Source organism: Haliotis rubra, unplaced genomic scaffold (assembly GCF_003918875.1).
Source record: "Haliotis rubra isolate DU_JTF1 unplaced genomic scaffold, ASM391887v1 Scf494, whole genome shotgun sequence".
Taxonomy (NCBI): domain Eukaryota; kingdom Metazoa; phylum Mollusca; class Gastropoda; order Lepetellida; family Haliotidae; genus Haliotis; species Haliotis rubra.
Window position 1 is genome coordinate 580,921 of NW_025767184.1, and position 25,063 is coordinate 605,983.

General features: G+C 41.4%; 1 protein-coding gene across 2 annotated transcripts; it reads left to right on the top strand.

Moving 5' to 3' along the window:
* The first annotated feature begins 1,478 nt into the window (after positions 1-1,478).
* Positions 1,479-24,109, top strand: LOC124291525. Of its 2 annotated transcripts, none has more exons than XM_046728526.1 (3): positions 1,479-1,690; positions 19,850-20,483; positions 21,742-24,109. In XM_046728526.1, the coding sequence occupies exons 2-3, from the start codon at positions 20,047-20,049 to the stop codon at positions 23,516-23,518; spliced, it is 2,214 nt and encodes a 737-aa protein (XP_046584482.1). In that variant the 5' UTR covers positions 1,479-1,690; positions 19,850-20,046; the 3' UTR covers positions 23,519-24,109. The 2 variants fall into 2 exon arrangements, with proteins under 2 accessions (XP_046584482.1, XP_046584483.1); XM_046728527.1 differs by lacking the exon at positions 1,479-1,690 and adding an exon at positions 6,757-6,877.
* Positions 24,110-25,063: the final 954 nt, after the last annotated feature.

A 25,063-nucleotide genomic window follows, 5' to 3' on the forward strand; every position in this document is an offset into this window, starting at 1 on the left:
TGGAATATTGATTGGATGGACAAAGCGATGTCGGACTGGCGTGGGAGTCAATCACCACCCTATATTTTATCATTGCTGCTTGTGTGAGGTGAGGTGAAATTGGGTTTAACGTCGTACTTGAGAATATTTCGCTCATATGGCGACGTGCATGCGTGTGTATGTGTATGTGCGGCTGCTTGTACTAGCCCAGACTGAAGCTGGTTTTATAGTGCTAGCCCACTGAGATACCATGCCGCAGTGAAGCATGAATACCCCACTCAGACACATTATACTGACTCCGAGCCGACCAGTCCTTGTTGTACCCATTAATGCCGAGCGCCAGGCAGAGACCAACAAGTACCATATATTAACGTCTTTTGGTATGACGCGGTCGGGGATCGAACCCGGACGCTCTAACCACTACACCACGGAGGCGGCCATTTCTCCTTGGCCGGATAATGGCCGTCACAGGTTGGTCTGTCTCAGACCCGTCGGTTAATTGGTTGGTTTGATATTTAACGCCGCACTCCGTAGTATTCCAGCTATATGGCGGTGGTCTATAACTAATCGTGTCTGGACCAGACAATCCAGTGATCAACATCATGAACAATATCTACGCAGCTGGGATACAATGACGTGCGTCAATCAAGACAGCGAGTCTGACCACCCGATCCCTTTAGTCGCCTCTTAAGACAAGCACGGGCTACTGAAGATCAATTCTGACCTGGGTGCTAACGGGTCAGACCCGATGGAGTGGATTGATGTCAATGTCAGTCACAGGATTGTCTGAGCTAGACTCCACGACGTGGACGGATGTTAACAGTGTCCGTAACATATTTCTCTTACCAGGATATGACATTACATTGACAATTACAGCTTCGGAATCTGGTTTGTCTGTTTCAGACTCGAACTGTCGTCAAAATACACTGGTTGGTGGAAATAAAGGTCCGACTTTCAAAACCACCTTGGTCTGTTTTTCGATAAAACATTCAAGAAAACAAACGGACAACAGATTCAACAGTCATGAGATGTTAACCTTTATATTTTGAAAACGATCTATCTGAATTCTCAACCTGTGTCGTTGACACTCTGATATTCATTGCCTTCCTGATCTCTTTTCACAGCTGGAATAGGAACACACAGCGCCACCGAGCGTCGCACGAACTGCGTCCCATTAACCAGTCAAATGACCCTTTCTGTACGACATTATCAGATTTGTCGCTACCGTAATTGAAGACACATCGCACGCATAAATATCTCACAGCACGCTATCCATATATTTCAAAGAATTTGCATTCCAATGGAGTACATGATAAATGATTATTTATAGCGTGTGTGCTGCGTTCATCACGCATCTTTATTTGTAAGATCAGTCGATACACGATCGTCATGAATTATCTGCGGTTATGAGGAATAGGTTCTACAGTCTACAATTCCGTGAACAAATCGCAATCGGAGTTCCTCGGGTCCAATCTGTTCACCCTCAGGCACAACTTATCACTCGAATCGGTGAAATATCTACCGACGTTCTTAGAGACCTTGGCGCCACCTATGAGCGACCATGGGCATCTGGCTTTGTCCTAGGATTATGGGATAATCTTGGGTTAATCTAATTATTTGAGTGTTACACTTGAAACATAACGCTGCTTGGACAGGTACGACACCAACAGTCGGGCGGACACAGTCAGGATACCTGGAGACTCAATTACAGGTAGGTTGAATGTTATTGCTTAGAGTTTTCCAATCACTTTGTTTACATTGGATCGTAACCTAACGGACTGTATGTGAATATCTAACAGCTTCAGCTACAGAAACCCCATTGCGATAGCGAGTAACATTCCTTTTGTTAAACCGCTGGTGAATGAGTGAGTATGGTTTTAGGCCGCTTTTAGCAATATTCAAGCAATATCACGGCGGGGGACACCATAAATGGGCTTCACAGATTGTACCTATGTGGAGAATCGAACCCGGTCTTTCAGCGTGACGAGCGGACGCTTTAACCGTTACGCCATCCCACTGCCCTGCAACTGCAGGGATGGCTAAATAGTACCTGCCCCTCGCCTGACACAAGGCTTGGTTTATATTCCAGAAAATGCCTTCCGTTGCATAGCAGGACCCTGCAACATCAGAGAAAATATAAACTCATTAAATGTGTTAAAATATATATTTAAATATAGAACATCAATATCGGAGATAAATCAGTGTCGTTTTTCTGTGAAATAGATTCCAGTGGACATAAATACTGACATGAATGTCAGATATGACACAGCTGTTCGCGAAATAGGTATGCAAGGCCTGTCCTTCCAATAGTGTACATAACTCACACAATTTGGGTACAAAACTAAGTGCTTATTTGTTGCTTAAAGCCGTATAGGAGTACACCTCACAATCGTGTCCTGGCCAGACAATCTGGTGACCAGACAAATCCAGTAACACAGCAGCGCGTTTGCTGATTTTGATGAAACTAAAATTGACATGTGAATTGCGTACACATGCAGAAATTCTGCTGGATAAACCTAAAGAGAACCCCACGCCATCTGTATGTGTCGCTGTATTTAGTTTGTCATTTGGCTGCTATTCCACAGTCGTTGAGTCGGCTCGGTGCTAGCATGATGTTTCCAAAACACTCATTCAGACCATTAAAAGGATCAGGTGGTCAGACCCAGTGATGTCATTGATTGCATGACGTCGTGTCCCAGTTGTTCACGATGACAACCCGTGAACATCGGGGTTAGAATTGGTCTCCAGTTACCATGCTTGTAGTAAGAGGCGACTAACTGGATCGGATGGTCAGGCTCGCCTACTTGTTGACGTCTTTGTATCCCAATTGCGTAGATTGTTGTTCACTGGATTGTCTGGTCCAGACCCGAGTATTTACCGACCGCCGCCTTATAGCTGGAATATTGCTGAGTGCAGCGAAAGATTAAACTCACTCACTCACTCACTTACAACTTCCAGGTATCCACTGAAGTCGTACTTCCAGGTACGACTGTAAATGTGGCATTACTGTGATCACCTGTGCGTTACCTGTAGATCAGGGTTATGCTTCAAGTACGCGTGTGTGTGTGTGTGTGTGTGTGTGTGTGTGTGTTACCTGTAGATCAGGGTTATGTGTGTGTGTGTGTGTGTGTGTGTGTGTGTGTGTGTGTGTGTGTGTGTGTGTGTGTGTGTGTGTGTGTGTGTGTGTGTGTGTGTGTGTGTGTGTGTGTGTGTGTGTGTGTAGTACGCACGAGATCATTGACGCCCGTTGTTTTATCTCCGCTGTAATACTGTTACATTCCAGCACACAACTTCTGTAACTCTGACATACCTAAGCCTTTGTCTCAAGAATTACAGGGCGGTGGGGTGGTCTAGTGGTTAGAACACTTGCTTCCCGCTGATGACCCGGGTTCGAATCCACAGATGACACATAATATAAAGTGTATTCTGTTGTGATGTCACTAAAATATTGCTATAATCTGCGTAAAAACATATAAAGCTCATTCACTGTGAGATGCAAAAGAAATGTGATAATAATACCCAACACAATTTACAGAGTTTATTTTAAAAATTAATTAAGAATTTTAAGAATTTTTCAGCAATTGGAATCATCGCCTTTATCAGCTATTGTCAATACAGATATTTCACAAGCTATGACAATGTCATATCAATATTTTAATGAGAAGAATATGGTCACCAAGATTAAATTTCTCAAGCGTAAAACCCACACACCTACCAACACGATTACAAAACAGTCATTAACCGTGATATAAGGCGCGTTGTAAGGCAATATGAATACATAGTAATCTCTACACTGGAATCCACAACTTCAAACGACATTCCCAGTGAACTTCCAGTTAATCAAGCCATTACTTCATAGGCTCTTTGGTGTGTGTGTGTGTTCACGGTATGGAACGGATCAAATTACAAAGAAGATAGAAGTGTGTAGGGGTGTTAACTTAACCCGATCCTTGACTGAAACTATTGTCCACTTGCACCGAACTGTAAATTGCATTAAGCATGTTACTGAATTGTGAGAAGGGTAATGGTGTTAGACATTATTGTTCTGGGCCCCGTTCCACAAAGCCATCGTAGCGCAGTGATAGACGTAAGTCTGTGGTAAGTTACGATTTCGGGAGTTACGATCTCCTCGGCGTTGCGATGGAATGGACCTGAGCCCCGTTCCACAAAGCCATCGTAGTGCAGTGATAGACGTAAGTCTGTGGTAAGTTACGATTTCGGGAGTTACGATCTCCTCGGCGTTACGATGGAATGGACCTGAGCCCCGTTCCACAAAGCCACCGTAGCGCAACGACATACGTAAATCTATGGTAACGTATGAGAGCTACGATCTCCTTTGCGTTACGACAAAATGGACCTGAGCCCCGTTTCACAAAGCGATTTTTGGGCTACTACTGTCGTAAACAAATGTTAACGTAGGGGTCTTATGGTCCTTTATGATAGCTTTATGGAACGTTAACAATCCGATGTTCAACGAAGCTTATTCTGCGGGGTTTGATCAAATCGAATTATTGGTTCGATATCAGTTTTGTAAATTAAGTTTTTAACGGAGTTTTTTTGTTATGACGCTATTTATCATTGGTCCCGTCAGTTAAGAAACCCTACTTTCCGGCGAGTTACTAGTGAGAGAAACTCTGTTCTGAAACAGTAACTGCAGACATGGTGTTGATTATGTCTGCTACCATAGCAAATGTCTGTAGGCACCTTTATAGCGCTAGTCCATTGGCACCAGGCCATGTTTACAAGGATACACTACTCAAACAGTCCTGGTTTTATCACCTGGGCCCCTATTCTCGTAACGTCCGTAGCCCTAATAAATCTTAGCTTTGATCGTAGCCAATGTGTTAAGAATCGGCTTAAGACGTTCGTAGGGCTACGGATGTTTCGAGAATAGCTAGCCTGAAGCCAAAGCGTAACAACGGGGTAACAACACTCTTGGTACATCACGACCATAGATCCAACCACCGACCGCCCTCTTCAAGACAGACGCTGTATCCATAAGACCATTGATCCAATTACTAGTAAAGCAATAAATTGATATGAAACTACTTCAAGTTACATCGGCAATTCATATATGCTTGCTGCTCGTAACGTGAGGAGTATATTAAATCTGAACCAATCAGAATCTACCGAAACAATCTTCAAGATGCCGGCCGTTTGAAAAGCCGAGCCCTGTTGACGTTCACACGCTATATGTCTACATGTCAGTGGTATACGCGGTTATTGTTGTGTGAGTGCTTTCTGACATTCATTTCATGTCAGACTGTTTGTTGGACACTCGAGACAACTTTCCTATCTGTAAAAACAATCTTTACAAGTTCTGAAGAGCTTTGACCCGGTGAATTGGGTAACCGTGTTCGGTTTAAACTATTTGTCCTAGTTAAGAATAGTACTCAGGGACATAGAATGGGTGAATGAGTGGTTGGGTGGGCGCGTGAGTGAGTGGGTGGGTGGATGAGTGAGAGTGAGTCGAACACTGTTTCGGTATTATGACGGCTTGTGAGTTCATTTGGAGAACAAAAAACACCATAAAACCACAACCCACCAACCCACCCCCAAACTCACAATAACCCTTAATGGACGTTTGCCGATGTAGTTATACCCCAACGTATCGGTCGTTTTTACATCCAAAGTATCATAAACATAGCGAGTCTAGTAATCGGAACCAGGATCAGAGGATCATGTCACATCTAAGGGAAGCAACTCTGCATAGCCCCGACCTGTTGAGAACATGAAGAATCAGTTACGGCATAGCACCTTGTCACACCTTACTCGTGATCAGACGGGAGGCAGTCACCCGGGGGGTGGGGCGGTAGGAGGGGGTTGGGGAGTTGGATGGATGTTCACTCGGGTTTACTGCTACGCCACAGTACAAATCATGACATCAAGTCATGGAGTATCTAAAGTGGCCGACAGCATATCAACAGGTGGCAGTATTCAGTGACATTAGCGTCTTTGCACCACGTGGTTAAACTTCCGATTGGGTGATGTTTATTGGGTGACAAATCTAGATATCACAATGAACCGTTTAAGGCCTATCTACTTCTCGTATTTATATAGTAACATTAGAAATACTGCTGGTTATTTATCTTTCTTTCTTTGTATTAAATGTATCGAATGTGGTTGTTTGCGGTATTGATCCTAATTAAGCCATTAAATTCGACTGTGTTTTGCGGCAATGTGAAAAATGACCGAAATGAAAATAATATAAATATAATATTAATATAATATTAAATAATATAAATTAAATTTATAAAAACACTATTTCACTTGACTTATCATTTCTTTTCATATCGTGACTGACTGACTGACTGAGTTTGGTTTTACGCCGCTTTTAGCAATATTCCAGCAATATCACGGCGGGGGACACCAGAAATGGGCTTCACTCATTGTACCTATGTGGGGATTCGAACCCGGGTCTTCAGCGTGACGAGCCAACGCTTTAACCACTAGACTACCCCACCGCCCCTTTTCATATCGTGAAAAGATACAGTCAAGATATGTAAAAAAATGATTTGATGGATGTGTCATGAAAGAGCCAACACAATCAATTAGACACTCCTAAATGAGGTTGTTATTCTACACACATCGTCCTAGCAACCTCCTCCGGTTATCTCATCCACGTTACTGTGAGGAATGTTGGCGAGAACATGCGTGTCACAAGGCACTTCTCGGGGGGTGAATGTGAGAAGTTATCTGCCGTGTAGCTATAGATGACAGGCCGATACGCCACGCCTGACCCACGGAGAGTCGCCTGACCCTCAGATAGGCCGTATAAACATTTGAAAACTTGTGTGCGACGAGGCTGTGTACTAGCTCCTATTGGTTTCTAACGATTTGGGAATTCTTTTGGCTTTACGGATCTGTCGATGAAAAAGACATGTCCAGTGTTCTTAAGGTATGTTGATTCCTTTCTTACCCTTTGGTTCCCTACTTTTTTGGAGCTTGTATGTGGGAATTTCGTTGGCTTGATATGTGGATGGAAAGGCATGTTCAGTGTTAATGAGGTGTGTTGATTCATTTCGTCCCGTGTGTTCCCATATATCTTTTGGACTGCCTGCTGTCATCATTGTTTGTGGGGCGATGGGTTAGCCAAGAATGATTTAAAGCGTCCGTTCGTCACGCTAAGACCTGGGTTCGATTTCCCAAATGAGCACAATGTGTGAAATATTGCTAAAAGGGGCGTAAAACCTCACGAAATTCTCACTCACTTGCTATAGTAGGAGTAGTAGAGTGGGGTCTGCTTTTGGTGAAAATGTCTTGAGTTGTGGGGGTTTTCTTGTCGACTTTATTTACCTGACTTCTTATTTCAAAGAATACCTGTGGCAAGTGGTATTAAAAGCGTTGCATTGCCTATATGTCTGCCACACAGGTACAGTAAGTGAAGCAGCCTAAACTCGAAGTACTGTATTTCTTGTAAAGATTACAGACACCTTTACATATTACAAAAATAAATATCGTAAATAAAGGCTATAAAACGTTCGTAGCAGTGCAAATATTATGTGATCACAGCCTTTATATTGTGACAATAAATCAGTAGTCTGTATACCGCCCGAATCAATCACTCTCCTTTATATTGTTTGCTAACAAACAATTGATACCTGATTGAGTCTCCATATCAATAGCCTCTGGATGATATATGGGATCAAACAAAACACACTCACAATGTACAATGTGGAGTAATCCAATGATTCATCTTTATTCGGTCGATAATACTCGCCCACAGTGGAGATTCGGGGGGTTTGGAATAGTTGGAATAGGTCAACTCACTGAGTTGTAAGGTAGGTAAACAGACAAGGGACTCTATACTTGATCAGGTGCATCATTTCAACACCCTGTGGAAACTATATATTAGAAATAGTCCCCAGCATCATGCGCCTGAGAAGCTGTTGGCTCAATGGATCGTGTGGTGATGATCATGGATTGCCTCAATCGTTATCACTCGCCCCTTTCCGTAACTGCTATTCGGCTTGTCCCGGAATAACACGAGTAGGTCACGAATGCGGATTATATGTCATCTTACATTAACTGCATGGATTGTTGTTTATGATATTAATCACCGGTTTAACTGGCCTAAATTCATTAATTTACATACGGCCATAGCTATACAAATGTATGTATGTATGTATGTATGTATGTATGTATGTATGTATGTATGTATGTATGTATGTATGTATGTATGTATGTATGTATGTATGTATGTATGTATGTATGTATGTATGTATGTATGTATGTATGTATGTATGTATGTATGTATGTATGTAGTACGCACGAGATCATTGACGCCCGTTGTTTTGTCTCCGCTGTAATACTGTTATAAATACTAGGATTGCTATAAGCAGTGTAAAATATTCGCTCATTCTACCTTCAGTGTAAACAGTGAGTGAGTGAGTGGGTTTAGTTTTACGCCGCACTCAGCAATATTCCAGCTATATGGCGGCGGTCTGTAAATAATCGAGTCTGGACCAGACAATCCAGTGATCGACAGCATGAGCATCGATCTGCACAATTGGGAACCGATGACATGTGTCAACCAAGTCAGCGAGCCTGACCACCCGATCCCGTTAGTCGCCTCTTACGACAAGCATGGGCTACTGGCCAAAATGGGTCCGGTGTAAACAGGGAAATGATACTTTGATCCTCAGGATCAGACATGACGTTTACAGACAGCCACTGACTGCTGTGACATATAGTGCGTTCTATTATTTAATATATTCATTTTTACACCCAGTACAACAATAAGCACTTATTTGTATAGTGTTTCCGCCATCACATGTTTGTCGGTCTCAAAGTGGATAAATCGTCAGGCAGAGAGCAGAAGGGTGGAATATGGTTCGATACCTGTCATACCAAATGACTATAAAATGTGCTTGTTGTTTCCTTGCCTGGCCATAAAACAAGGACTGGTCGTCTCGGAATAGTATGTGTCTGAGTTCGGTATCCATGTTAAGCTGGGGCGATGGGGTAGTCTAGCGGATAAAGCCTTCGTCGGGTTCGATTCCCACATGGGTACAATGTATAAATCCCATTTCTGGTGTTCCCGTCGTTATATTGCTGGAATATTGCTAAAAGCGGCGTAAAACTAAACTCACTCACTCACTCAAAGACAGAAGAAAAATTTGTTTCTCATACCGAGCCTAACGTATCACTAAACTGACAAGGGCGGTGGGGTAGCCTAGTGGTTAAAGCGTTCGCTCGTCACGCCGAAGACCCGGGTTCAATTCCCCACATGGGTACAATGTGTGAAGCCAATTTCTGGTGTCCCCCGCCGTAATATTGCTGGAATATTGCTAAAAGCGGCGTAAAACAGTACTCATTCACTCACTAAACTGACAGCTGATGTTACCAACTACCTGAGGCAGTAAGTGGTCCACGACATCCTTGACGACGAAAGATTGCAATGTTATTTAAACTCAAGAGAGGTACTTGAACAGTTACAAGTGCAGTCAGGTAGATCCTGAACGGAGCAGGTACTTGCTCTTAAATCCCCCCTACAGTTTGATTCCGGTCCGCTTATCAGAACCCTAGGCTTGTATGAGCCAATAGCCCTGCTGTATAGATTAAATACAAGCGTAGGATATATGTGAAGTGCGGACGTCGAAGTCTTTAAACACCAGCGAGTATACAAGGATTTACAAATGCTGTTTTATTGCTAGAAATAGGGTAAGGCGTGGTAGCAAAGATATCCCCGCTTGGGGGTACAGGAAGTCATTGTCAATGAGAAATACTATGGAGTACGTGCGTGTGTGTGCATGTGTGTGTGTGTGCGTGCGTGCGTGCGTGTGTGTAAGCGTTCTCTCGCCACGCCGGGTTCTAGGTTCAATTCGCCAGATGGGTACAATGTGTGAAGCCCATTTCTGGTATTTCCAGACATGATTTTGCTGGAATATTATTAAACCCAACACACTCACCCACTCTTCCGAAATTGTAATGCCTATAGCCAATAAATACCTGTTTGGCCGTGTTGCGAGGAGGGTGTGAATTAGCGCGTTGAGGGTCAACAAGCACCGCCGTTAAAAAACTGCAGGCATAAGTACCCGCACTCCACAGAACACGAATTTGTCTTCACATCAATCCTACTAGAGTTACCATAAATATTTCTATAATTTCTTCAACAGACATTTATTCGAAACAGGTTATTCTCAGAACTGAAGGTTAAAGTTTACATAATACAGATATTCCAACCGTTTAAAATATATATGATGACCATAAAGGGGTTTTGCTGGAGGACCACTAAACATATGATCCAAGCTGTGCACCGGTATTACAATTGAATATTTTAAGGGGAAAACATTGACATAAGAATTGGTTTCTTCTTGACAGGGGTGGTAGGGTAGCCTAGTGGTTAAAGCGTAAGCTCCTCACGCCTAAGTCCCGGTTCGATTTCCCACATGAGTACATGTACATGGTGTCCCCCGCCGTGATAGTGCTGGAATATTGCTAAAAGCGAGATAAAACTAAACTCACGCATTCACATCTGGAAGTATTAAATGCTTTAGCTTTATACAGAGAGCCACAACTTATGCCCTGACCAAGGGCGATTTAGCTCATGCTAATATCGAAGAGCCAACAAAGGTATTAATTCGAGACTTTATGGCATGACTGCCAGCGTCGGTCGTCTCCGTAGCTCATTCTTTCAACCACGGGTTGGTTTCCGGTGATCAGTTCATATACTTCCCCGGATATAACGCCTTGTACGCCCAATGGTCTATAACCGACATTAGTTATTCCCTTGTTCTGACGGTCTATATCTGAAGACTGACGTAATATTCGATTGTTGACTGTATACGGCACAAAACAACATTCCCATACCTCTGATTCTTGAAAGTTTCCTTTCCTTTGTTTTAGGGGCGGTGGGGTAGCCTAGTGGTTAAAGCGTTGGCTCGTCACGCCGAAGACCCGGGTTCGAATCCCCACATGGGTACAATGTGTGAAGCCCATTTCTGGTGTCCCCCCGCCGTGATGTTGCTGGAATATTGCTAAAAGCGGCGTAAAACCAAACTCAGTCAGTCAGTCAGTCAGTCCTTGGTTTTACGTGATAAATGCTTGATGAGTGTTTCATGGACATGGAATGTAGACATAACAGTGTAGGTTTGGTGTACAATGTATGTGAGTGAGTGAGTGAGTGAGTGAACGAGCTAGTTTTTAACGCCATTTATGAACACTATTCCTAGGCACCTTAATATGGGAGGAAAACGGGAGGGATTCGGACTTTGACTTTAGCCAACACACTTAGAAACACAACTTGTGCGAATCGGGTATCGAAACCAGAATCATAGGTTCCTGGTGTACGCAAGGAACACAACTCTGCAAAGCGAATTGCGGCGCCTAAGTCGACTTGGCCACCCATGTCCCTCGAGTATGCATGGAAAGAAGTACACTCAACGTATGGATACCATTATTTTATCCTCGGCTGTCTAGGGCGTTATTCTCCATAGCACGTTGGAACGTTTTTTAATTATAAAAACCCAAAACACACGCCATCTTCTTAACTATCTTGAATATTTTCGGTATCTAGCGTATGTATGACATTCGGCCGCTGCATACCTTAATCCGACCCTTAAATTGATGTGTCTCCATAGCCTCTGTTGAAATCTTATCACCTTCCCACCGAGTATAGTTCACACCACACACTCAGCCAAATCAATAACGCTGAAAGAAACACCTGAAATACATGAAACAATCAGCTAGGTACAGTATTCCGACTCGAAGCGATAGAGTTCTGAATCACGCTGTGGCTAATGTGACGATAAGCTGACGACCCTTCCCTCAATCCCCCTTCTCCGCCTTGTTTAACCCGGGCTGTTGGCTGGGACGCCAGCATTTGGAATGTTACACCAGGTGCTAAACCTCGAATGATCGAACTCCACTGATCAGGGTCAGTTCTAATGTGTTCATTTATTGATTCTGAAATGGAGGTGTTTGTTTGAATATGGAATGTTCCCGTGAAAAGGTAAAACGGTTTGTACATTAACGTGTTTGTGTCTTACCTGGCGATGTGATTCTGAAATGGAGGTGTTTGTTTGAATATGGAATGTTCCCGTGAAAAGGTAAAACGGTTTGTACATTAACGTGTTTGTGTCTTACCTGGCGATGTGATTCTGAAATGGATGTTCCGGTGTTTGTTTGAATATGGAATGTTCCCGTAAAAAGGTAAAACGGTTTGTACATTAACGTGTTTGTGTCTTACCTGGCGATGTGATTCTGAAATGGATCTGTTTGTTTGCATATGGAATGTTCCCGTAAAAAGGTAAAACGGTTTCCACATTAACTTTGTGTCTTACCTGGTCCACATCAGCAATTATATCTTTATTACATCCAAGTGTTAGGATATCACATTGTGGCGTAGTGTAATGGTTGCAGTGGAGGGCCAGGCTGGAGCCAGCCGCTCTTTCCAATATGTACTTAAGGTTGGGTAAAATGTACTTAACGTGAATCTAAAGATTATTACAGTTACATAGTGACTTGCATACACTTGTATGTGCCTGGACTAATGCCAATTGTATAGTGTATAGTACACACTTCAGTTTAAAATGTACGAACTCCGAGCCAAGCAGTTCTTGTTTCAATATTTCTATCCGAGCGCCAGGCAAGGTAACAACAAGTGTCATGTATTTCCGTATGACGCCCCAGGGATACAGACCCTGACCTTCGGCTCACATGTTCTACCTGGGCAGGTGCTCTAACATCCAGACCACAGGGACGATCAGTATGAATTTAACTATGAATTATGTATACATGTATTCAAATACGATCTTTTTCCCAATTAGTTGTGTTTCAAATATAACATTGAAACTATTCAAATCTAACAGAGGGCTTGTAATACTGGGCTGGTTCTAGATCGACATTATTGTTTTGTATATTGGAGCAATTGTATGAGTCCGATAACTTTCGTGAATCATTATTATCGTTTCGAGCTGGGGTCCGTCTTTTCACATCACAGCGCAGAGAAAGCCGAGAACCAGTTACATCGTTTTTTCCCAGGCTATTTGTATACAGGAATATTATTTGCTATTGATCTGTGGGTATTGATGCAAGACTTCATGTACAGGGATTGTGTTAACTTGCTGAAAGGTATGATATAACATCATCGTTATTGACGCTTTGATTATAATACAGAAAGCTATTGATTAACGCACAGACGGTGAGTAAGTGAATAAAGAAGCGAACGTTTGTAATTTCTTTTGGATCCAATGCAGACCTCGGTCTTTCTTAAAAACAGGACATGGGGGCTGTGGTAAAGGCAATTAACTCGGCCTTCAGAGTACCGCATATGCTCGTCCCGATTCTGATTGTACATTAATGCTTTGAATTATGTTTTTTATTTGGATTTGTAATCGACCTTAGTTTAATTTGTCAGTATCTCGGGTATGAGAGCAAAGTGGTGAATGGAGTCGCGATGCTTTGTGTTAAGTTAAGTTGCGTCCTTTACCAGTGGAAGGTGCTGATGAATGGAATCCCTGATTCGGAGTTTTTATTATCCCTGCTTCCGTTGAAAATTAAACATTTTGAAAGGGTTGATGTGAGCACGGACGTCATCCGGGTCTTGGACCTGGGCCCCGTTCCTCAAAGCGATCGTAGCACTAAAATGATCGTAACTCCAATACTTTAACATTGACTTACGACTGTCGTAGCGCTACGACCGCTTTGAGGAACGGGGCCCAGGACGTTGTCGTGGACGTGGTCGTGTATGTGAGCGTGGTTGTGGGCGTGGACGTGGTCATGGTCGTGGACGTAATCGTGGGCCTGGACGTGGTCGTGGTGGTCGTCGTCGTGTGCGTGAGCGTGAGCGTGGTCGTGGTCGTGGTCGTGGTCGTGGTCGTGGTCGTGGTCGTGAACGTGGTCGTGGGCGTTGAGTATTCGAATGTCATGGCACTACATCCATGAGGGTCACACCGGGCGATACTGTAACTACTTTGAAGACAAACATGGGTTTCCTGAAGAAGCTTTCTAACACGAATCTCCAAGGTGGAATCCTGAAAAATCTATAACAATAAGACGACCCTTATTACACAGAGACAATTTGTCAGTTCCACAGATGACAATAAACGTTTAGGAAAAGGACTGACATTGATTCTTTTCACTTCGGGTGAAAGGTGAACTATGACTAATGCTCCTCCAAATTAGGTAATACAAATTAGGTAATACAACTTCGGTAATAGCACTTTCACATTCGATTCCAACAGGGTCCTCGTAGCTTCGAATTCTAAAGTACACCGCGCACACTGGCAGGGTTTCATGTACCGGAATCCCTCGTGATATCATAACGTTAAGATCTCGTTTGTCTCGCGCATATCTTTTTTGGTAAACCATGGCGGCCATCTTTGGTTCAATCGCTCCGTGATACTTCGAGTTTCCACTCGCATGATTGATGCTTTGAATAAATCATGCGTTAATAACAATATCTTTCATCTATCTGGGGTGCGCATTACACTTCATATCAAACTTCACCTTATATCAGCAGTTACGTGACTTTAACAATGGCCTGCCTTCCGACTGCCATATTGAATCTATCCCGAAGCATGAAATCAGATTTCACAGTGTAGCGATCATGTTGAGTTAAAAAATAATCTTAACTGTCAGGGAGTTTTATACCCGTGGTTAAGTTGCAGAATATGTGAGGCTTTGTAACATTTGATTGTAGGTGTTAGTCTGACCTCTGACCTAGCATGTGTTTCCTGGTCAATAGCGCGCTAGGGGTCAGTGGCCCACCGCCCCACGGGACGCCTGATAAGGGTATATCTATACGTAGTAAGTTGAATGAGGCTTTAAGAACGTCATTGTGAATAAGAACGTGTATTGTTAGAACTGTATGACAGTGTAAATATATACGTGTATATTATCAGCTGTAATACCCGAAACAAGAACGCTGGAACGCCTGCATATTTCCTCCCAAAAGACAAGGGTATAAATATTCACCCTGTTTGCGTCATATATATGGTTTGATTACTTGAATAGTATCGTCGATCTCTCACAATAACATGATTTTACGTATTGTCACATTCAATCCACTTCTATTTTTTATGCAAGCAAATCTTTTAATTATTTTTTAAATTTCATAAAAAAGTACAAAATGAATTAGACTGTCCTATTCCAAATCTTACACTTCCACAACAGGAATGCGAGTTTAAAAAGACTTTGTGCAATTTACACCGGAATGGACAGACTTCAAAGCGTTTCTACAACTATGAACTTGATATATGGTACTAAATGGACATATATTGTTTTTAATATTGAGGATACCTATTTCAAATTATTAGGAAAGATATCACGGTATATCGTCGGTCGCAAATTGGATCATTTTAAGTTCGAAATATCAATTCGAATATATATGTATCTGACTTTACATGAAGTCCAATGCATGCAAGCGAAAGATTCACGTGAAATATGATGTAACTTGCAAGGATTCAGTGACATTTGATACACTAACCACACAGTTAAAATACAAATGTTACTCAAGTAATACATTTGTAGAAATACTTAGTTAATATTTTTTAAATGAAAACAATTGCTTATGACCATGACTACGACTGGAATGCCTCTGGTGATTTGCTAGCCTCTTGATTAAACCACCATTCAAACAGTTAATAACACAACCGGCTTTACACTGAGGTTCAGTCTCAGGGCGGTTACTGTAAGAATCTCAAACCAGCTTACCACACACCTGATTAGTCTCGGGGCCCGACAGGGGGTCGGCGTTGGTCGGTGAAATTGACATTATTAGAAAATAAATCAACGGGTTTTTTCGACTGAACAATGAATGAATGTTCTTGTGGCCCTTTCACTTCTATATCAGTTAATCTTTGTCAACATTAGAATTCGTAGATACAGAATATTGTCTTTCGTTATGAGTTTGAGACTGATATTGAAATTAGAAATTTTTGTTTTTAACGAACCATAAACCATAAAATATAACACAAGTGAAAGTGATAAATATAAATTCAAATTTATCGCTGTAAATATCATAACATCAGAAAAGATTTTAATTTGCTGTCATTTAATTTGTGTGTTTATTAGAACATAAAAATAGCGCTTGTCTTGAGACAGTATTGATGCCGTTGTATGGGAGTACAGTTAATTTACACAAAAGTTTTAATCAATCATCTCCTTGGGTTATATATCTTACCTTCATGTGAAATACTTTAATTTCATTGGTCAAAAACTTTAACAAGTTTCCGTGTCACCCCTCCCAGGAGGACGACAACTCGAAAAATATTACCCGCTGCCACGGTAACCGCCAAACTCTCCGCCGAGAAGCTGGTATCGCTAACAATCGTATCACGTCATAATATGAAGTATGCAGTGCGCGGAGTTCGAAAATCGTTCGTTTAGCTGTTTTTGAGTTCACAATGTACAGATTTATTTTCCCGACTTTCACTGCTTTATTTAAACTATTTTAATACATTGAGTCGTTTCCACACTCAACTTAAACATAATTAACCACTTTTATAGCAGTTTTAAGCTTGCCAGAATATGTTTCACTGAACACATTATTAGAAATACAGTCGAGAGGCAGACGTCAAATTGATGACGTGTCATATATAGTTTGTATCGATCTTTAAAATAAAATAAAACGATATTTTGTACATTTAACATGGCGGTAAGATAAATAGGTTGTATGCTTCTCCCTCGGTTAATACGGTCTGATGTATGCCTTTTTGTAGCAGTGTCATCCATCGCCTACCGGCTCGGGTGATGCTGCTACAAAGAGGCGTACATCAGACCGCATTACCCTCGAGAGAAACATACAACTTATTATATAATATTAAATATTAATTTCTGTATTACATGAACTTTCTTCTTAGTGAGTACATGTTAATTTGAACCAGATCGCTTCCTTTTCCTTTCCCCTGATCCTAAACACAAGCCTGAGCGACTGGGATTATGGGACAAGGGGTCCCACAGTGTGGACGCTTTTGGGTCTAATCAGGTTTAGCATGTAAACCTGTATAACACTGTTTAAGATCTAATCAGCATGTAAACCTGTATAACACTGTTTAAGATCTAATCAAGTTTAGCGTGTAAACCTGTATAACACTGTTTAAGATCTAATCAAGTTTAAAATGTATAACACTGTAAGATCTAATCAGAGTTTACTGTTTAAGATCTGTTTAATCAAGTTTAGAAGTTTAAACCTGTATAACACTGTTTAAGATCTAATCAAGTTTAGCGTGTAAACCTGTATAACACTGTTTAAGATCTAATCAAGTTTAGCATGTAAACCTGTATAACACTGTTTAAGATCTAATCAAGTTTTAGCATGTAAACCTGTATAACACTGTTTAAGATCTAATCAAGTTTAGCATGTAAACCTGTATAACACTGTTTAAGATCTAAAAGTTTAGGGTGTAAACCTGTATAACACTGTTTAAGATCTAATCAAGTTTAGCATGTAAACCTTAGCATGTAAACCTGTATAACACTGTTTAAGATCTAATCAAGTTTAGGGTGTAAACCTGTATAACACTGTTTAAGATCTAATCAAGTTTAGCATGTAAACCTGTATAACACTGTTTAAGATCTAATCAAGTTTAGCATGTAAACCTGTATAACACTGTTTAAGATCTAATCAAGTTTAGCATGTAAACCTGTATAACACTGTTTAAGATCTAATCAAGTTTAGCATGTAAACCTGTTTAACACTGTTTAAGATCTAATTAAGTTTAGCATGTAAAACCTGTATAACACTGTTTAAAGATCTAATCAAGTTTAGGGTGTAAACCTGTATAACACTGTTTAAAGATCTAATCAGGTTTAGCATGTAAACCTGTATAACACTCTTTAAGATCTAATCAGGTTTAGCATGTAAACCTGTATAACACTGTTTAAGATCTAATCAAGTTTAGGGTGTAAACCTGTATAACACTGTTTAAGATCTAATCAAGTTTAGCATGTAAACCTGTATAACACTGTTTTAAGATCTAATCAAGTTTAGCATGTAAACCTGTATAACACTGTTTAAGATCTAATCAAGTTTAGGGTGTAAAACCTGTATAACACTGTGTATAACACTGTTTAAGATCTAATCAAGTTTAGGGTTGTGTTTTACAGCTTAAGGTGTTGTGTGTTTGAATATGGGAAACACCCATGTTTATTTTATCACTGTTTATAGACTATGTATATGTTTGGTATAGTGGTGGTCCAATTAATTGAAATAATCGAAATTGGTCGTAGTGACTAAACGACCAAGCAATCGATCACAATTCTCATAATCGAACACAACCAATTCTGGAACACTTGTTTTCATTAACAATATTTTTCACATGGTTGGTTTTGTCTGTTACATTTCGTAAGCACTACAAGCTCGTTTCAAGTGACGATTGAATTTATCTTAAAGATTCCAAGAAATTTATGTTCCTAACATACTAGTCATCCTTAATGATGTGAAATTTTGCCAAAAGAACTACTTGTTTTTTACCTTATTTTTATGTGCATTAACAAATTTCATAAATGATGCTAACCAATTATTTTCGATGATTGATCGGTAGTAATGAACCAGTCATCAATTATGAGATTTTAACCAATTCCCAACACTAGTTTGGTATGACTGTTATTGTTTGGTATGACTGTGAGATGGTACCACATTTCATTTATTGAGACCCCATCCGTGAGAGATCACACCAAAGATGTATTGGATCTAAACATGTCTTGTAGTGTTTACATTCCACACAAATGTTTACATATTGTATATTTTAATTGAATGCATGTGTAGTTAAACTATAATGTTGCCTTTATAAAGCCATGACGTTCTAATCTATATTTTAGAAACACACAAGTCCTATGTTTTGTTTGTTTTAATCACATTATACTCGTTTCTCATCTTATGTTCGTATTTCGTTTAACTGAGTAAATTAATCTAGATATGCTTATTTTTGTTATTTACGTTTGTTATTTACTTTTACAAAAATATTTCATTTCTTGTTCAAGCATTTTAAAGGCATTTTTAACATGAAATACACGCTGACAACACTTGTATGTTGTTTTTCCCGCATACACATCATTTAGACCAGAACAAAGAGAACCAAGTTCCTGTAACGGCAAATGAGGTCATCACACAGTTACATACAAACATATCTAAACAGTTGTATTCATGAACTCTCATAGAAGCTTATCATAATACAATAAATAAAGAGTATTTACTACATTCCTTCAGCACAACTATTAATCACATATTAATTCAAATATAATACCCTTTCATTTATTGTCTGGCTATCAGGTCTGTGTGGCCGGCGCATTGTTTGACAATACCTACACAACACAAGTAACACCCCGATTTTCCGCTTCGTATGAATGTGAATAGAGGCCAGTCTGACACGGGGTATTATGGAAAGACCTTGGCCCAGCGGCTGACCGTTCATGGTTGTAACAGACGGCTGGGAGACTGTGGTCTGGTAGGTTTGGACAAAAAGGGGATGTCGTTAGTCGTGACGGTGTTTGTACAGCTAATAGCGTCATATTTTGTTATTGATGTGTATAGTGTTGGTAAACTGGCATGTTGATACAACAACCGCGAGATGTTGACTGGTGACATGTAACAGTATGTTGAGGGTTGGAGTTAGAGTTCGTCAACAATATTCTACCTGACTATAAGTGTGCTTTCGAGAAGAGGACCAATAACGAATGTTTTGGAGGCCATGCTTCAGATTCCTTCGCTTAGGGCTACAACTAAAAGGTGAAACTGAGAGGATATACTTACAGTACTAAGGCTATGTTGATGTTTCAATGCCAATAAAGAATCGTGGTGTCACAACAAGGCGGGTTGTTTCCGAAATGGAATATATTACGTTATCGGTTCCTTCTTTGGTTGTGAGATCTCGGACTATATATGTGGAAGATGAAGTCCTGAACATTTCACTGTTTTCTCTTGTAGGTGCTGATTAAAACTGGAAGTGATCACGTGGACGACATTAACCCCGCAACTACTGCAAACGTCTTCATCCGCTGTGTCGCCTGACTGTTGACGTGTCTTGACATTTCTGGTGACAATACGTCTGCATCAGCTGAACGTCTCATCACGTCTACTAAACATCGTTAACTGATGAGTGTGGCGACTCAGATCAAAGGTCAATGGACTCTGTTGACCATTTGAGAAGGCCGTCCACTAGGGATCGAGTGCGCAAGGTATCTAAATCATCAACTCCATCACTTACAAAACCGCCTCCGACGATGTTGATTTTCGGCCTCTATGAGGGAGACCGCGTGACCTTGGACGTCCCGACCACGTGTTCGGTGCGTGAGTTGAAGCAGATGATTCAGGAGAGGCTGAACATCCCTATGGATGTGTATCGTCATGATAAGAAGATCCTGGTGTTGACGTATGCTGGGGCGGATCTCGGGGACGACTGGATGTTCTCCGACCTGGGCATAGTCCCAGGGACGACTGTAAGGATCCAGCTGAAGGAGGAGGTGAAGCCTGTGCTGTTCATCAACTGCTCCCACAACAACGAAACCATCCACGTGGTCGACACTCTCACCATCGGCCAGACACCTATTGAGGAGCTCAGGTAAGCGTCGATAGTCGAATGAGTGATCAAGTGATCGAGTGATCAGGATTCGATTTTTCGAAAGAAACTTGAGTTTTGCTCAAATTTCAAACTGAGTTTGACAATTATTGTTTTCCCTTGTCGAAAATGCTATATATCAGAACTAAACATATGTATTATGCTCTCAAAAGGCATATATTTCCGTTGCAAAGTTACACTTACGATGATGTATGTAAAATTCATATATGAATTCCGATCGCCAGTGTGTCGCACGAAACACTTTCTGTTCGCGATATATATTATGAACGATAATATTGTTAGAAATAGAATTCCCATTATAATAGAATATATTCGCATTTTCTTTTGAGAAGATATTTTCGATTATGTAAACTGACGTACAACAAGAGTACACACCTGGAGGTTTGGTATCATTTTCCAAACAAAAATAAATATTTTGAAAAGTGTTTTAATTGTGACTTGCAAGTCACAAACATTGCGCACATGTTGACAAAACGCCACCTTCTTTACTTCGGCTTGTTCAGCTTGACCTGAGCTACTCTACATATGCATGACCCGGGAGGTCAAATGGCACAAACGGCTGGTCGAGTTAACTTCATTAAATAGGGGAGAAGAGAATGTTATTAACGTTGCGTTCGTGCGAAGCATGCATACATGGATTCGTTACAGAACCTGTCCCGGACAACAACCCCTCTGACAAAAACAATCATTTCATGTTTCAATTGAATTGTTTATACAGTCATATGCTATCTATTTTGGTTTGATAACTTTACTAAGTGTAGACGTCAATTACTTACACAATCCGATCCACTCTCGCTATCACTCTCTACTCCCAGTTCAATTATCACTTTTTCTATTTCACGTTCAACTGCAATATTTCTGTCCCAGTTGTTAGGGCATTGCTGACGATTTCTCGACACTGAGATGTCAAACGGCGACAAAGGTACACCCCTTCACAAAAATAGACCCAACCAGTTGTGACACGGTCACGCAATACATTAGTATTCACTTGATCAGGTCAAGACGGACAAGCTGTACGTAATATGGATTTTGTTTCGGAAAGGATTGCATCATATGTTTTCAATTCTTAAAATACGATTCTCATTACGATCCAGGGCCCCGCTTCACATAGCTATCGTAGCGCTACGTCTGTCGTAGGTCTACGTTACAGTATAGGGGAAACGACAGTCGTAGTACGACGATACCTTTGTGAGACGAGCCCCAGGAACACACTTGGCTAATATCTCTATACAACTTGCAGATCACTAGCAGCGAAAAGATCTGGGCTCCCGGTCAGCATCTTCAGGTTGACCACAACGGACGGCAAGGAAATGTACGATGGTCACCGTCTCGAGGACTACGGCGTGGACACCGGCCACACCATCAAACTCGACAACTGGGACGGCTGGAACGAGTTTCTCAATCTTTGCGCCCTCGGCTTCACGCCTCAAGTCGTCGCCCAGATCGCCCATGATGACGTCATCGGTCGCTTCCAGATGAAGGTTGCGCTCTTTGTGGCTGCTCACTGTGGTAACGTGGATCTGGCTCGATGCATGTTGAGGTACGGCGTCCGGTGTGACGAGCCGATTGGGGAGCATCCACAACGGCAGTGGTGTAGCAACCTCTCGCACATCGACAGTCTGAAAACGCCGGTGCACGAGGCCACGGAGATGGGTCAACTTGGGGCACTGAGAATGTTTGTAAATCATGACATCACATGCCTCATGGCAAAAGATGGCAATGGGTTAGCTCCCTTGAATATAGCTCTCAGAAAGAAAGTGAAGAATTGTGCGTCCTTCATATTGACAAAACAATGGAGTAAGCTTACCTTCAAGAAGGATATATCTTTAAACCTTGCGATCTATACCAAAATAAAGCAGTGGTGTGACGCTGCGAAGGAAAAAGTTTTCATCAAATATGGACATTCTAAATCTTCCCTTAAACGAAAATTATTTACATCCGGGCCTTTGGTCGGCCATGGCGTGTCAGTCGACGGGTTCTCTCCCAGTCCGATGACAGGGAAACCGAAGGCTCAGATTCTCAAAGAAAAGGAAAAACATGGCTATCATATTGATTATGACACCACCATAGATGCTGGTGACCCTGAAGTCTACTTCAGGCAACTTGGAGCAATGGCGGCTTTAAAATCTTTAGCCGAGAAGAAGACCAAATGGGGGAAGCTTGCAGACAGAGTGAAGGTCAAGGAAACAGTATCGCGTGCCAGTAAGGCCTTCCACAAAGACGGCTGCAGTGACGTTGAAGAGAAATCGTTGTCGTCACGCTCACCGATAACGATGACACCGGAGACGATGAAAAGAGAAACTCCCACCGGAAGTATAGCGGCGGAAGAAGTTAAACTCCCTCCAATTAAAGAAAAAGCACGACCATTGAAGATTCCTAGTCTCTCACAGTCTAACCTAATGTCTGCTTGTAAGGATGATCAAAAATCACTCAAATCTGACAATGATTCTGCCAGGGACAAGGTTGAGAAGTTGGGGGGTATCGGACGGTTATTGAAGGGCAAGGGAGCATATTTCTTGCAGACAAAGGGAAGCAAACTGTCCAGTTCTATGCCAAATGTCCATGTTCTCAACTCTGAGCGGAGTGAAACAAAAAGCAAAATGGCCACTGAGCTGTCGGTCACGTCAGCGTCCAGTGTCACTGATGAAGTTCTGAAACCAGACGACCTCTCAGACGGCAAGAAACGCAAGAAGAAAAACCGAATGTCGTCCACCGTCCTGCTTTCAAAAGCTAAGTCAACGGAAGGAACCATACCACTTCCCCTTGTCAGTACGGAAGTGGACCAGCGGCCATTTTTCTACCTCAACGGCATGAGAGAGGAGGACTTCATCTTCCCCGTTATCAACCTCGTCACGCGCATGAAGGGAGGCACAGCACGTGAGCGTGCGCTTGAGTCCATGTCTATAGCGAACTCCTTTAAAGACAAAACGTGGCTGTCACAAGTTAGAATGGCTTTATCACTCACGTCTAAGTCCCTTAAAAGAAGCCGAAGTGACAGAAGAAACGTGGCGTCTTAAAGAGGTAGTAGGAATAATTGACAATCTGACCAAGTTTACCTTTATCCTTTCTAAATCCTGCTCAACCAAGACTTAAGATCTTGACCAATTCAGTTGTTGAATGGTATTGTCTTTATTACACATAGAGGATGTAGAAATAACTGACAATCTGACCAAGTTCAACTTTATTCTTTCTAAATCATGCTTAACCAAGTCTTAAGATCTTGACCAATTCAGCAGGCGAATGGTATTGTCTTTATTACACATAGTCTCACTTTCACGCACGGCATCCATTACAACGTCTAGATATATGTAGACCTGGCTGCCAGACAGTGAAAAAAGTCCTCCCTCAAAACTGAATTATTACATTGTACCTGGGTCGAAAGAGTTACCGCAGAAATGTTATAGCGCCTGTCAGTCACGCGAGGCGCTACTTCCGGTACTAAGCTGGTTCCCGGCTCCCTTTGCGCTCGCTAACGTGCGACATGCGAGCTTACTTACGGTACCAGATTCCTGGTGACAAGCGTATCTTCAAGAATTAGTTCTGGTTACAAATTGCGCGAACGCCAAATATAACTTTACTAGATCGGACCAAGTGTACAACCCATGTTTGACTGTCACAGCCGTTTGTTCCATACTGTCAACCATTGACAACCATGAGACAAGTTGAACAGGTATGAAGCGTTGTTTGTCACCGGCAGTACTAAGGTCTCGCGATGTGCCGTGACCTACTAACGAACCCTATTCCCAGTCAGGATAGAGTTAGTTTTTCGCACTGAGGAAGAGCTCCTGAAACGTTAGGCATATTTGTACCGTTTGTGAACATGGACCATTCGGGTCAAGTCGGGTCAAGTCATGATCCCCTTAGGGTCCTCTCGGGTCCACGCGGCTTATTTCGTGAAGGTATTGAGTCGTGCCTGATGGGGCCACCATATATTTTGTATTACACAGGGGGTGTAACTTGGCCAATGATCTATGAGTATTGATGAATTTACGCTTGTTCAGTGAATCACTTCCTGATTAATCGTTAAACGTAAGATTGGTAATTGGTACATATTCTTGCTGCCATAACAGACTTAATAAGGCTTCTAACTTGAAGTGGAGTGCCGCTTTTGTACCACAATTATGTTTCAGCAATTTTATTTTCGGAAATGTCAAAATATTTTATAACTTTAAGGGTTTTTTCAAACTCAAAATGACCGTTGTTATTTTCTCGTTGCTTTGCTTTTGTTTCAATTACTTTATCGTAAAAATGCAAATTGTTTAAAGATGTAATAAATTCGGATTTTCATATTTGGAAAAATCGAAACTGCTAGTCACAAAATATACATTGTTGCAAGTCTTTTAAAAAAATGTTATTTGATCAAGATGTATTGCTAAGATTTTAAGGAGGGTAATTTCATTGTAAAGTATTTAAGATTCGTGCTAATCTAGATCTGCCAATCACTTTGTGTGACTCGATGATTGTCTATATTCAAAGACTGGACTTTTTAAAATCCTATTCAGCGGTCTTTTGCAAACTTTTAGAAAGCAAGATTAAGATGTTATTTTATTTAGTACAAATGT

Bases quoted from the DNA above. Each gene is read 5' to 3' on its own strand.
- LOC124291525 (XM_046728526.1), top strand. From the start codon at position 20,047: ATGGACTCTGTTGACCATTTGAGAAGGCCGTCCACTAGGGATCGAGTG. The intron at 20,484-21,741 runs GTAAGCGTCGAT...TACAACTTGCAG, and splicing joins ACACCTATTGAGGAGCTCAG to ATCACTAGCAGCGAAAAGAT.